Below are 15,701 nucleotides of genomic sequence, written 5' to 3' on the forward strand. Positions count from 1 at the left end.
AAGTGCTTTTAATTCCTTTCAATCCCCCAGGATGTCTGCATGTATAATAAAGCTTAACTAGAGTAATTTCACTCCAAAGCATCAAAGTGTGGCACAGCTGACTCTCAATAGGGAATCATTTGGAGCATCCAAGTCAACATTCACCGGGATTCACAGAGTCAACACAGCTGCCAAAACCACCATGGCCTGAGCCATCAGTTTCAGCATCTGCTCCTTTTCGTTATGCTGTTGAGCACTGCGAGAGCCTAATTGGCTGACATTTTGTTTCAGTTACTAACGATAACAGGATCAAAGATTACTATTATTTCATATTCACTATCTATAACAGAGCGAAATACAATAAAAATATGTGTGAGAAGGGGTGTGATGAGTGAGTGGGAAGTTCACACATGCACCCTCACACCTACCCAGGACAGTGATGTCTGCGTAGGCTTCCTGAGGAGGATCTGTGTAGAGCTGGCACACATAGCGTCCCTCATCGGAGAGTGACACATTGGACAGAGACACCCGCAGTTCGTTGTCAGAGAAATTCACCAGCTGGAACCGGCTGTCCTTCAGAGCTGCGGGGATACATGTGAGACAGAGACAGTAAGGATACAGAGTGCAGGGACACAAACGTGAGATGTGGGGTGAGAAAGGAAGACGGGGGTGAGAATGAGAAAGGGGATGGAGGAAGACAAAGGAGACACAAGGAGAAAATGAAACAGATTAGGAGAGGCGGAGCAGGGTGGTAGAAAGTAATGCCCCTTTTGTGGGCTTTCTCCTTAATTGAGTAAAAGAAAAGCGAGTTTCAAAATGATTCACACAAGTTGATTTATAAAGTAGCTTTACACTCCACGGAGCACTCGCAAAGACAGGAAAGTGTGAAGAGTGCTCATGAGGGCTCCTAACAAGCTAGGAACTCTTAAAATGGGCTGCTGCTGGTCATGGATGGATGCATCAAACTCACATTTTCAAAAAAAAAAAAAAAAAAAAGAAAGGGAGAGGCATTCAAACATACATAATGAATTAAATCACAGTGTGGAGGTGGAGTGGGTCGGATGCCTGAAACTCTAAATCAAAAGTAGCCGGGAATCTGTATACTAATGCCAATATAGGTTGGCTGAATTTTCTTTTAATGTCGTCAAACTAGGTTAGCCGTCTCTCACAGTTTTTACTCCGCTTTTCATTTGGGTCAGCTCTCATCCCTAAGCACTCTTTTGCATAAACAGCTTTGGTTGATTTGATTGGGAGACCTTTTGATGTTTTGACCTGCCTTCTTTATCAAGTCCTCTCTGCATCTGTCAGCCCCTGTTTAAAGCATGGGGAGTTTGTTATTCCCTTCAGGCTTTGCACTTAGCATCGTGATCACTACCCAAGGTCTCAGGGCAGTTCCAACATGAAACCTCATCGCCCAATATAATTTGAGAGCTCTTTGGAAGTCTCTCCTCAAAGGTAAACAATGACACTGATGCACTTTTGAGAGCCAAAGCACCTGCTGAGGAGAGAACCCCTTCACTTCTGAGACTCTCAATGTAGTTTATACAAGGAAGTTTCATAACTAGCTGACTGCTTACATAAGAGCATAGAAGAGGCACAACCTCTAGTATTCATTAGGCAGTAGTACAGTATTGTTTAGGCATATTTTAATTAAAATATATCTACATATTAGGGCGCCAACTAATGATTATTTTTTATTAGAGGTTAATCTGCTGATGCCTGATTAATCATTCGGGCAATAAAATATCAGACAACACAACTTCCCAACGCCAATGCTGACATATTTGACTTGCTCGTTTTGTCTGACCGACAATCCAAAACCAAAGATATTCAGTTTACGTTCAAACCCAGAAAGACAAAGAAGAAGTCTGAAGTCTGTGAATCTTTGGTAGTTTTTGTTTGAAAAACAGGATAAACGATTAATGGATTATTACAATTGTTCTTCTTGATTAAGTTTCTCTAAGTCAAATAATCAATCTTCCAACTAATTATTTCAGCTTGTACTGTGCTATTATTGAAGCTCTGAAAATCCCATGCAAGAAATGTGTTTTGCCATATATTGTAATAACGATATGTATTTTAAGCGTCTGTAATCATTATTTTTACATTTGCAATTAGTCACATGTATATGAAAGGTGTCATTCGTGGCAGGAAAGCCTCAGTTAATTACCACCTACCTTTGCAGTTCACCTCAGCTCGATGGAGCTTTATACTTTCAGCTAATCGCTTTGTTTTTTTGGCCTGCAGCTTTCCTGTTTTGGTTCACTCTCGCAGCTCTCATAACATCTCATAGCATAAGTTAGCACCTACTGTTGAACGTAGTTAAGATTTAGTCAGATATTTCCCTCAGGAATTGGTGGAGACCAAAGACAGAGAGTGAAATATCGGACCTACATTTGCCAGCTATAGCCAGAAACACAAGTCCAAATGAATCATGATGTTGCTCTGTTTCTGCTGGATGTGAAAATATAGCAACTGTTGGCTAAGTCAGTGTTGTGTGCACACCTTTTTTCTGCTGCACCAAATTGGTCAAAAGGTATACAGTACTGGACATATACGTAGTTGGACAGTAAAGTGAATCCATTGTAACCAACAACACAAATTCAAGCTACACAGCTGTTCTTCATGGAGTAGCTTTTTACTAGTCTGGCTATCACCAGACCAAGCTCAATCTTTTAAGATTGAACATTAGTCTGGGGAGTCTGCTCTGTATTTTCCACTGCACAAGAGGCGTGATCAACAGGCAGAGTTCAAATGACTCTGTACGTAATTGGATAGTCCTTCAACCAATCAGACCAACGATCCGCGTGACGTAGCAGCGACAGCGGCATCAACGGGTTGCTGCGCTTCGGTGGCCGTCATGTTGAATGTGAAACAAAAAGCTGCTTGGTCGCTTCTCTATCGTCATTGTGTTAAACCCGCCAATAGCGCGGCAGGTGGATAAGCCAGTTTGTGATTGGTCCCCGCAGATTTGTAACGGAAGCAGGATAGATAAATGTACAGGTTTCCAGCCTGAGCTGCAGGGTGAAATCAAATCGCTGGCAGATCGGGCTGGGTTTACCCAGTCTAGCTTTTTACTTTATTCATGAAAGAACTTTTTACAATCAACTAAATGCCCTGAAAACCTTATTTCTCAAACCACTTCTCACTGTGATTGATTGGGCGCTACATGAACACATAATTTCACATGAGAGATGTATGCATTTGTGTTTTGGCTTTTCTTACTGGTTTGAAGTGGGAAGGGCCAGAAAAAGCACCAATCGCAGTGTTTTTAGGAACGTTTGAATCACAGGTGACGACTGTTGTGGGGTTGTTTGCTTATATTGCAGCTCCACTGTCAATCAAGTTTTTTTGTTTTTTTTACTTTGATGCTGCTAATTTAGTTATGACTATAAAAGTTTTAGAGGAATACTGGACATTTGAAAGCTGGTTTTCATTAGCTTTTTTGAACCCACAGTATCTGATGCAAAAAGGAAAGTCTTTTGGCAAAGTATCACAACATTTAAACATTAAAGCTTTGAAACACAAAGTCAGGGAATTCCTGAGAAAAGATGCAGTGAATAAATAATGGTGTGATCTTGCATCCCCATCCATAGAGGTCCACCTTTGCTGATAAAAGCTTATTTTTCCCATTTCAGATGACAACTCAGCCAAATTGCATGTCAGTTCGCATATATCTAGCAGCATAAATACCTCATCCCAACAACACTCGCTCAGCCGCTATACCTATGACATAATTCATCTTTATTTGCTGCAATCTAAATTTGTTTATTTGGCCTTCACTGGTACTCTAAAGCTGTTATCATTTTTGCATGGTATTTGTGCATCTGCTTCTGTGGCTGCTGCCTGCTTGTAGCTGCTGTTCTTGTAGCTCCTGGTGGGTCTCTATGTCGCTGCTGTTTACTTACCTGTAGACAAAGATCTGCCACTGTGTCGAGTGGCCCTGTTGACAGGTAACAATGCCACTGGCTGAGGGGGGTCCCCACAGAACCAGCAGTCTTTTAGGAACAGAGTCTAAAATAGTGCTGCCATGGGGTTCACTAGATCCATTTACGAGGAACACTTAACATGCAACAGCGGCCAAATTACACTCTAGCTGCCTGTCAGAAATCTGACATATATTCAGATCTAATTGCATACAAACAAAACCTGTTGTGTTTTGTAATTGTTAATGGAACTGCATTGGCTAAGGCAGAGAAAATGACATGTTTACAGGCCCACTTGGAGCAGCTTAGCAAAGAATGAAAGAGGAAAAGGTTGTCCTCAACCTTGTGGAAAGATTTCCTTAACAGTACAGAGCTAATATTGATTGTTAGGATACGAGCTAATTATTCATCATTGCTTTTTCTAAACTGACATGATCCCGGTCTCTATCTACTCCAGGGTGTCAAAATAAACATTTCTAAGATGTAGAGCACAACACGACCTATGCTTTATATGAATCCATTTTTCTCTGCCATGTTCTCAGATCGCTTTGTACAAATATGACGAAGATGTGTATTCAAACTCCCCTGATGCTCTTCACAAGAGAGAAAATGGAACACGCGTCTCGCTACCTAGACTTGTGAATAACAGCTGGGATGCAATATAGACTGAAATGAAGGGTGTTTCTCGTTCACCTTGAATCTTGGCTCAGATCCCAGATACAAACAAGTAAAAAAGCAGAGACAAAAACTCTGCAGAAGTAGCAGTAGCCCATATGCTCATGCATAATCATAATGTTCAATATCCTAATCTAAGAGATTATCGTAAAATCGAACAGTGACAAGGACACAGAAGTATTCCCATTATGGTAGCGCTGTGTATTATCATATTAATCTTGCCGCATTCTTAGCTTAATGACTTGTGTAAAAGAGCCCAAAATTCAAGGACAGATGGAATCACGTTTAACCTAAAGCTAGAGCTGATCTTGTAGTGATATCTGATACCTTCACTGTAAATGTCAAAAGCTGAGAGACTCCTTTAGTACAGGATGCCCTTAAAAGGTGAAACCGACACAAAAATACACACCTCTGGGGGGGACAAACTGTTGTAGGGGCTTTTAGTGTGCAACACAATCTCACAAATGTAGTGCAATTAGCACAAAGTCTCAAATGCAGACTAGATGTGGACACAAGGATGTGAGGAATATGCCCTTCAACCACAAATTGGATTTTGAAGAGCAAATACAGTCAGGCCATTGTTCCATATTTCCATGTGAAACTTGCAAGTAAAACCGCTTTGGATTTGATCTTAAAGCTGCTGTACTTGAACAAATTTCAGTTTGGGCTAGGATTGCCTTCACACGGCTCTCACCAGAGTTTGACAGTCTTTCGACTCCGACGTGACAAGCAAACATCGAGGTGGCTGAGCCGTACTGGCGACAAATTTAGCGACTTATTCAGACCATCAGGGAAAAGGCGAGAAATATGTTGTAACTCATTTCCATGTATGCTGCTCAAAATAGTCACAGTGCCAACAGCACGGGGTCTCTACCTCTCGTCCTCTTGCGGCGTGCGCAGGCAGTCAGCCGACACGACTACTGTGACGTGCGATGACGTCACCAATATGCAATGCTAGCTACTTTCATTGGAAAGGAGTTGGCAACACTGCGCTGCAGGACTAGCTACCAACACAAAAAACAGAGAAGCTCTGTTGTACTGCTATATTAATGTTCTGAGTGTCGAGTAGAGGAAAAACAATTCAAATAATTTGGTTTTGGGAAAATGCTTTGGTCATCAGAATCAGCTTTATTGGCCAGGTTTGCGTAGATTAAAAAACATATTAAAATATATACAATATATATAAAATACTGCTTTAGTAGTAAGTAAAGTAAAGCTTAAATTACTTCTGCTAAAAATTCAAACTTAATGGAAAATTCCCATTGTTAATTAATAAAGACGCTGGGCTGAACCATTTTATTTTCGAAATTCGATCTATTGTAAATATTCAAACTGTAATCGGTTTTGATTCGGCGTATAAGCATAACAGGCCGCTCTTATGGTGTGTAAGTAGCTACTTAATTTGAACAAATAAATTACGTGGTTTTTTTTTTATGCATACCTACAGTAAGTATATCAAATGGACTCTTACAGTTTGGGTAAAAACTCAAACTTTCACGATCATTTTAAAATCTCATTCATTCACATTTCATATCTTTGTGTCCCCGTATCTTAACTGAAACTGGATATTATGGAACTGAAAGGTACAATGTCCACAACTTTGCTTGGTGCTGTGGCTGGGAGTGTTCTTGGTGTTTCTTTGTAAGTAACCCCAATGTGTTTGCATATTTCATGCTTACTTCACAATATTTAACATTGTGTCTGAGGCACTAGCACTTACGTCTAACATCTTTGAAGTAGATGGTCTGTCTGTTGGGATTGAGCAGCTGGATGACGGAGTCGTCGTTGTTCTTCACTCTGCAGCTGATGGTAGCCGTTTCCCCCTCGATCACCGACACATTGTCGGTCGCCAGGTTCTGACCTTCGACTTCACAACAGACAAAAATAGAGATGGGAAATTTGTAATTTCAAATGGGTGGCAAGCATTCCTGTCTGAATATTTAACATCCTATCAAATATTTATATTTCTTACAACAGGGACTGCATGTAAACACATGCACAGTGTAGAGATACGTGAAAAGGCAGCGTAGATTGTTTGGTTGCAGCCACGTCTAATCCTTTTAAAATATAAGAGCCATGTGCAATGTTTGTCACTATTGCTCTCCCCCAGCTCAGAGTGGGACCTATGAGTCAGTGCCAGATGGGCTGTAAGCTCGGCTGCCCACGAAGATAGGGAGAGAGGAGAGGGTAGGAAGAAAAAGAGACAAAGAAAGAGTGTAAGAAAGTGGCAAGTAGTAAATATGGGCCGGCTGGAGGAAGAGAGGGGGAGTTGAGCGAGAGAGTTGAACAGAGAGATGAGCCGAGCTGGATGCATTTTATGGTTGAGCTTTATCAGAGCCCTCCATCTGAGGTTCCTTGTGACCAATGTGCGCTCTGTGTGATCAGCTGTTCTGTATCTCTAGGACTAAAAGTGCTGTAAGCATCTGAGTCACTCTGTGTACACTGGCATTGTTGCCACAGACAGGCCCTGGACCTTGTCATCGTAACTTACACCTCACAGCAAACCCCCACACAAAAAAGCCTGGCTTTGCCCCATACCACCCCACCCACCCCACACACACACCCCGTCTTCCAAGAGAAATAGGAATCAAAAGTCACCTTGTGCTATATTTATCTGGCAGGAGCCTCAAAAAGTGTAAGGAGAACGGTGAATGCGTTTTAATGCCTCGGATTCACACCAGCGGAGGAACAACACTCCCAGCCACACAGCCCCAAGGAAACATGAAAAAGCACATTTGCATTCTCGAGTTGTCAGACGCCTCTATTGCATTCTGACATTTACAAAGTGGAGGAGAAAAAACACCTGCATTTTCAGATAGTGATAATGGGAATAGACAGCCAAACTAACATGATTCAAAATGAACTCTGTGAATGCGGCAAGCAATAAGAAATTAACCTCGTGTGGAGAAAAAGCTCCTCGGACCTGTCTGACGCAATGAGCTACCCATTTCATTCCACTCTGCTGCCAGGGATCAGGAAGGTAATGGGTAAAAACAGACACCGATTATGTCCCAAAAGTACACACTGCAGCCCTTTAAAGGTTTTTAATGCAGTTTATATTTACGACTTGTTAGTGGGCATTGACATTATCTAATATTAAATTGTGAAAAAAAGCCACAGACATCAACCAAATTAAATAGCACAGCAGAAGGTGATAGTTTATGATTCTGGTTCGGAGTTTATTGTAAACAAAGGAATATCTTCTAACAGCCACTAGGGGCAGAAAGGCCAAAAGTGAATGAGTGTTTGGACGAGGGAGAATCTAAATAAACGCAGGGGTTCTCAACCTTTTTTTCCTCCTTTTTTATTTTGGCAATGTTGTTACGGACCAGCGGATGGAGGGGTGGGCCGGTGGTGCCTATTGTCTCTGAAATAAACGTCAAACATTTGGATACTATAACTCACACATTAGGCCCTTTATCTTACCTTGCCTCCTCTGTAGAGACTCTCAAATGATCCCTCAAACATGTTTTATTCACCTTAACATGCTGGTTGAACAATAAGAAGAACGGTAAATGATGGGTGATTATGGACTTATGACAACCCTATTGCCCGACAAGAACGCTGATACTGGATGATTCTGCAAAACCCCAATGCCAACATTTACTTGGCTGTGGTCTACAGCGTGGTTGAAGTTAAGGAAAGATAGTGGTTTTGGTAAATTAACTTTGAAACAATAGTTCAACATTTCTTAGAGAGAGTTAGATTAGAAGATCAATAGCACTTTCATATCTGTTTGTTCAATGTCAGGGTACAGCCAGCAGCCTGTTTGTTTAGCTGGCTGGCTAAGCTAACTGCTGCTGGCCCGCTATAAAAAGACAAAACAGACTTGTTTTCAGACAGTTTCTCGCCCGGGCTGTTCCGTTTTTACACTTTGTTCTTTGTACAAATTTAACAAATCAGTTATAATGTGTTAAATGACCTTTTTAGAGCTTCTCGTGGGCAGATTTTGTTACTTTTGGACAGAGCCAGGCTAGCTGTTTCCCCCTCCTACACTAAGCTAACCAGCTGTTGGCTCCACTGTAGCTACATATTTAGTATACAGACATGAGAGTGATACTGACCTTCTTATCTAACTCTCAGCAAGAACGAGAATAAGCCCATTTCCCAAAATATCAAACTATTCCTTTAAGGTATGGTAAAGGTTAGGCAACTAAAATATTTAAGGTTAGGGGAAAGACTGTGTTTACGCTTCATAAAACAGAACATTATTTGTATCCACTACTCTGACTTTTACACCCTTCCTTTAAACTTTTCTACATATGGGGCACAATATTTCCTGCATTGGCATGGGACGTAAATCTTGGGGTGCAGAATCGTCCAATACAACCTGAATAAATAAAGAGGGATAATTATGGGCATCAAATCAAAATAATCTTCATGTGGAGAGCTAAAGTGTGTAAATGTGTATTGATATCAAGTGTGCTGGAGCTCATCTGCACATGTACTAAGTGCTGCAGAAGATGAGGCGAAAGCAATGTCAAGTGTTTTGATGTCTATTTTATTTCATCGCTGTAAAGCGATTATATTTGGCAGTCAAAACGGCAACATAGAGCAACCTCAAAGCAAGGTTATTCTGCTCCCAATCTGTTGGACTGAGAGAAAGGGAATGCGATAGATAAATTCTCCATGAGGTTTAGCAGCCCCAAGCAAGGTTGGTCCCCCTCCAGTATCCTAGCCAAGGCTCATCTCCAATTCAAAACACACATAAATAACGTCGCTGTGATTAGCAATCCCATCAAAGTGAAAACAGGCCACTTTGTGGAACATGGAGGGGTTTTGCAATCGGAGTAAACATTTTCAATTGCCTCGGCATCCTGGTCGTGATTGGGTGCGAATGAGGAGAGGCAATCATTAATTGTGGGTGGTGGGTGGGGATGGAGGGGGAGTGGGCAGAGGCATGGCACAGATGACTGGCTGATAAATTCACACTCATTCCAGCAGCTGTCTGGAAGAGTAAAGTGCCCGTATCGCTACACATGGCTGCCCTCCTGTTCCTGCATCACAACATACTGAATGAAACAGTCAGAGGGAAATACAGACCTTCAAAAGTCTGTGCTCTCTCTCTCTGAGGGGATGTACAAGTATCTGGCATGGAGGCTCGCCTCATCAGCCGTACTAACACCAACTCCACCCCAAAAGTTGACAAAATCAGGAAATATTAGCAGACCGGCTCCTCTAGCAGAAGTTTTGAGACAGGCACCTTTGAATCAAGCTGGTTCCCTCTTTCAACTTTTCTCTCTTGTTTTCACATCAAAAGACATGAAAGGGGTAGCAAAAGGCAGGACAGCCAGCCCCCAATTCCTCTCCCTTGAGTCACCGCTGTCTGCAGCAGTCGTGTCCTTTTCAAGGAACAACCAGGACTATATCCTTGTCATTAACAATAAAAGTTTCTCCCTCTCCTCCTCTGATGCTGCCTTTTCGCTGCTGCGTGGCTGTATCCAGCTCAGTCATTAAACCCTGATCCTCGTGATGAAATGCTGTTTTAAGGATCTTCACAAGGGTCTCAGGGTATACTAGCGCCCTGCTGTTTCTCCTAGACCCTTTGCATGGGAAGGTTTCAAAATATTCATACCCACTAATTTGACCATCTTTTTTTTTTCTTTCTTTTTTCTACCAAAGACAACCTCTTTTTAGAAACTCAGTGGAACCAACTGTATAATGATGCTACAACATCTCTTGAAAATAAGGCTGTTCCACCAGAGAAATTCACCAACTAATGTTAAAAGGTTTCACTTTTGTGAAGTAAATGAAATGGCCGATACGCTGTAATGATTGGGTACCACATTGTAATGGCGCATCCTTTATCAAGGGTTTATAATTGTAACTGAATTATTTACTGAAGCTTTTGTAGATCAGTTTTAAGCCATGTTCACTTCCCTTCCAGAGGGGCGGGAGAGAGTCAACAACATTTATAACTGCATTATTACTAAACGGAAAGGATAAACACCAGTCACAACCTAGCAACCCAAAACAGTCGTTTTGCTGACTCATGACTTATCTATAAAGCATCAGTAAATGGTTTATAAACCCTTTATAAAGCATTAGTTAGAAGTTAGAAATTGGTATCTTAAGCTTAATTGGCCTTGGGATGCAGGAATCACAGTTTTAGTTTTTCGGGACCTTCTGTAGCATCTGGACAAGTAAGATGAAGATTTCAACATTCATCATTTATTAGAAATGTACCAATACTTGGTGTGTGTGTGTGTGTGTGTGTGTGTGTGTGTGTGTGTGTGTGTGTGTGTTTTTGTTTAACTATATTCATGGGGTCCAAAAACCGGGAATACAGTATACTTGTGGGGTCCCGACAGCTTTGTGGGGCCAAAATGCTGGACCCCACAAGTTTAAAGGGCTGTTTGAGGGTTAAGACTTGGTTGTAGGATTAGGGTTAGAATTAGGTTATGGTTAGGGTTAAGGTTAGGCATTTAGTTGTGATGGTTAAGGTTAGGGTAAGGGGCTAGGGAATGCATTATGTCAATGACGGGTCCCCACAAAGATAGTGCCACGCACTTGTGTGTGTGTGTGGGGTGGGTCAATAATTCACAATAACCTCACACCATGTTGGAAAGAAAATAACATAAAGACCAGAACGGTTAGTTCACCTCTTCTAATGTAGTGAGGTGTGAGTTTGCAGCTGGACATTCAGAGAAAGGAGGAGACAGCCACACGACTTGCCCAACACTTTGGTTTATGACCAACTTTATGTTCTTTGTGATTATTGATAATTTGCGAATCTTAGCACGCTAACACACAAAGATGGTGAATATAGTGAACATTACACCTGCTAAACATGTTAGCATAAGTATTTAGCTCAAAACAGCTGTGCAGCCTCACAGAGCTGCTGTAGAAACGTCTTGTTTTCATTAGGAGAAATAGCCTAGTTATAGCCAGTGGTGTTTTATTTGTGCTGTTGGTATAATTACAATTGGTAAAGTGCACCTCCTAGCATCTTAAATCCCAGTAAAAAAGCTAATTAAAAACAGAGAAACTTAAGTGGCAACCGAGTGGTCTGAAAACAAAATGAAAATCTGCCATTACATGTGGCGAAATGTTGATTTGAGAATTAAGAATAAAAAGCGGATCTGCATTGTTTGAGTGTGTGGCTCTCTCCTCCAATCCTGAAAAAGAAAACGCCAACATAACCAACCATTCATGTAAATATGCACAGATGAACAGACTGCGATGGACAGCCAATCACCAGACACAGACAGAAGCAAGCACTTCCAAATGAACAGCAGGTAGCATAAAAGAAAGCGTACCTGTCACGGTTTCAGCAGCTCCTGTTGCAGCGCAGGAAGAGAGCAGAAGAGAGAGAAAAAAAACAAGACAGGTTGTGAGCAGACAGGATGCAAGCAGAGAGCCATATTCCATTGGTAACAAAAAAACTCATTCATAAGCGATAAATAGGGCTGTTGAAATTCATTAAATTTAAGCTCGATATTTGTGTAATTTCCCACCAATTAAGAGAACTACAAAAGGCATCATAATGAGTCATTTTTTATAATCCAGGCATTCTACTTTGCCACAGGTGTGTACGATCCCCGACATAATGAGCCATTTTTCTCTCTTCATCCGGCGTCATATTAATATGGAGTAACCAAGGGAATGTGTGGACTTTGTTTTTCTCCCCCTCATGTCCCTGATTGAGATTCCAGCCAGCTCCGCTCTAGAGCAGCCACTGCCTGGAGGCGCTCCCCTAGGACGCTGCGATGTATCCTGGAGAATAGAGCACCCATTCGGAACGGTGCCCACCCAAACTGGCATCTCACAGGGCATGGGAGACTGGCGTGTTCCCAAGTCCCCGCAGCAGTGCTCAGGGCCTGCACCCTCGGGAGAGCTTCCATCATTCATTGTCTGCTATTCATAAACTACCCCCTCCATCCCCTCTCTCTCTCTCTCACACACACACACACACACACACAGACACAGACAGACAGACAGACAGACAGACACCTCCTCCATTGCTCATTGCTGCACATCCATATCTACATTTTTATATTTCACACGCCATCTTTTATTATATTGACATTTCACACGTTTTTTTCCTTCACTCTGGCTGTGAGCAATGTGGGCTTCAGTGGCGAGCATACAGTCTGTTGAAGTGACTTCTTGTCTCACTTGTCATTGCGGGCGTAATAAGGGCCTAAGGTATGACACATGTCCTTGTTATACTCCTTTGTGCATTTTCAATGTGTCAGCGATTCCCTCAGGACAAAAGACGTGTGAGTGACAAATCGCACACGAGGAGAAACAAGTTTTGAACATTGTCTAGGAGCCTGCTGCAATCTCTCACACGGCTTAAGCCTCTGCTTCTTTAAAAACTTCAAGTGTCAGTCAAAACTTTGTCTTTATTATGCGATCATTCAACATAATGAGACTTGTGGGGCAATTCTGCTTCTGCTGAAATCTGCTGTGATTTGAACAAAAAAAGAGGCCGCGAGCTTGATAGCCAGACTCAAACTCGAAGCTTGAATGAGCACACCACACCGTATGTGTCCCGGTCCAACCAGCCCTCAGGACAGCTCATAATGAGGCTTTTGAGCTGCTTTAATTGCCAGGTAATTATAATGGTGTAGCAACATTATGTAAATGACTCATTATCATCTTGTATGTTTAGCATATCTGCCCTCATTTTATGTTACAAGAGTATAACCCAGAAAAATGTATCACCCTGATACCAGTGTTCCATCTCAGTGTTTAATCTTGTCAACAGAGACCTATATCTAAACAGAGACACTTGTGATATAGTGCGGTGACACCTTCCCTAACCCTTCAGTATGATCCACTTCCTGCTGGTGGCCTCTGAAGGGGCTATAAATAGCGTTGTGGTGTGTCAACCGTGCCCCTCTTCTCTCCTCTCTACCTGCAGCACATTAGGTAGAAGTTATGAGGTGCCAGCTCGCCTGTGATTAGATGTCATGGCTGTCGCTCTGCTTAGACAGTGCTGATAGACAGATTTCTGGGGAAATGCATGTGATGGCATCCGTGCGAGCGCAGCCGTTGCACCAATCTGTCAATCACGGCGGATGAGAGCAGGCAGCCCAGCCATCCTCCAAATAATGTCTGTCCTTGTGTCCTTACCTCTTTTCCCTTTCAACTGAAGCAAAAACAAAGTGAAAGTATCCCGCTTTCCACTTACATTGATGCTACATTTCCTGCTTGAAACACACTCTGGAACATTTTAAAAGGGCGTTTTCTTGCACTACATTGTTTTTCTATAAGATGCCAGGCTCCAAGTGCTCTGGCATTCAGGTATCTGTGTATAACCCATTGTCACCCCAACACATCCATAATAATCTGCGCTATTTTTTGAGTCACTGAGGCAAACTTAGATCTCAGGAGACTGGCTGTCTGTGTGGTAAGAGTGGCACATAGCCTCTCTCTCGCTCCTGCTCACTAAAAGCAGTGGGGTAACACTAATGAGGCAACATTTCTTCTCCGTAATAGTGAGATGCCTTTGAATTAATGTTCTTCCTTTCAGGTAAAACATTCCCTTGCTTATTTATGCTCATGATCTGTAGCGTGTTGCATGTCAACCTAGTGTGTGATCGCACTGCATAACAGGGCACAACAGAGATGGATGCTGGAACTCTGTGTAGTTCCCTATAGAGATCCACATTGGTTACGTGTGTGTGTGTGTGTGTGTGTGTGTTTGTCTGTGAAGCGATGCTGTCTCACTGTGTGTAGCCCACTGTGTTCTCATTTAATTAGAGGGATCAGAGGTGGGCTTCAAACTTTTTCTCTTCAAGGAAATCGGATGGAGAAGCGAACTCCTGCAGAGTGGACCCAATATACACAGGCGACTTTTGAGGTCAGGAATTTCACAAACGACACCGATCAAAGAGTTTTGTCTGTCCTTGCAAAAAGACAGAAAAAGTCTTTTATTGTCAGGCATATTCATTTTCAAATCTGCATTAAATACATAAGTAATTCATACATTACTGATAGATAAATAAATGCCCTTTACTTTGTATATGGGAACTATTACTGGAGATTTAACAAAACTATCCCAACTCAAGGTCCACTAAATAGCATTTCCCAGAGCATTCAATCATATCACTAGGTCTTCATCAGCAGAAGCAATTATTACATTTCAACATATCCATCTTCATGGCAACTCTGCAAACTCCATACTAGAGCTGGAATTATTAATTGATGGACATACAATTCTGATATCCGATTAATCGTTAAGTCGATAAGTCATTTTTAAGCGCCACGTGAAGTGTCAATGTCAAAAAGTCGGATTCCAGCTTCTCAAATTTAACAATTTCCTGGTTTTCTTTGTCTCCTATGACAGCAAACTGAATACCTTTGGGTTTTTGGACTGTTTGTTAGACAAAACACGCTTTGGGCTTAAGACATTTTTGATTGGCACTTTTCACTATTTTCTGACCTTTTACAACGTTTACTTTGTTTACATTTAATAATTGTCAAATGAATCAATAATAAAAAAAATAGTATTCGTAGCAGCCCTACTCCATATGCTGATGAAGATAGGATCATACAATTGAAAGCTCTGGAAAAAGCTAGTGGACCTTGAGTTGATGAGAAGTCTTAAAAGTGCTATGGATGAAATCAGCTACTGAGCTGTCAACAGATCCATCTCCATAACTACTGAGAAAAATCTGTTCGCTGTGTGATACAATGGAAATCTCTGCAAAGAGCTACTAAGTGACCTTGAGTAATTTTGTTTTGTTTTTCAAGCTACTATAGGTCATTAATTAACTTCCATGCTTATTAGTGGAGGGTTGCCACTGTTCAGTAACATGACGCATTTGTGCCTGTAATGTCTTGTTTTGTTATCCTATAAAACATTGCAATTTTGTGCATTATTCAGTAAGTCCCATTTTATTCACAGACTTGACCTGCTTCTTATATTATTATCAGCTCTCAGGTACAGCTTAATCCAGCCCAACCTGTCAGTGAGATATCAAAAAACGCTCACCTGCAAACACTTCTGGGAATACTCGGATTAATTCTCCCCAGTCGACTGAAACATATTAATCAGCTTGGTTTAAAGGAGATTCAAAGCATGTTCCTGCACGATAAACTGCAATAAGGAGATTTTGCCAGTATCCCCACAGAGGTGGTTAATTGCTCACTGTTAATGGGAAATGCTTT

At 41.7% G+C, this 15,701-nt stretch overlaps 1 protein-coding gene across 3 annotated transcripts in view; it reads right to left on the reverse strand.

Annotated features, from left to right (window-relative positions):
- The window catches only part of cadm1b (cell adhesion molecule 1b), a 166,425-nt gene that overhangs the window by 41,073 nt on the left and 109,651 nt on the right, over positions 1-15,701 (reverse strand). For 2 of the 3 annotated variants that reach the window (XM_031296390.2, XM_031296388.2), the window contains exons 2-4: positions 11,840-11,860; positions 6,301-6,447; positions 408-560 (exon numbers count right to left, since the gene is read on the reverse strand). In XM_031296390.2, coding sequence (XP_031152250.1) covers positions 408-560; positions 6,301-6,447; positions 11,840-11,860 — 321 coding nt within the window. The remainder of the gene's footprint in view (positions 1-407; positions 561-6,300; positions 6,448-11,839; positions 11,861-15,701) is intronic. The other variant, XM_031296389.2, reaches the window with a different exon arrangement.

The sequence above is a fragment of the Sander lucioperca genome, chromosome 5, assembly GCF_008315115.2.
Source record: "Sander lucioperca isolate FBNREF2018 chromosome 5, SLUC_FBN_1.2, whole genome shotgun sequence".
Classification (NCBI taxonomy): domain Eukaryota; kingdom Metazoa; phylum Chordata; class Actinopteri; order Perciformes; family Percidae; genus Sander; species Sander lucioperca.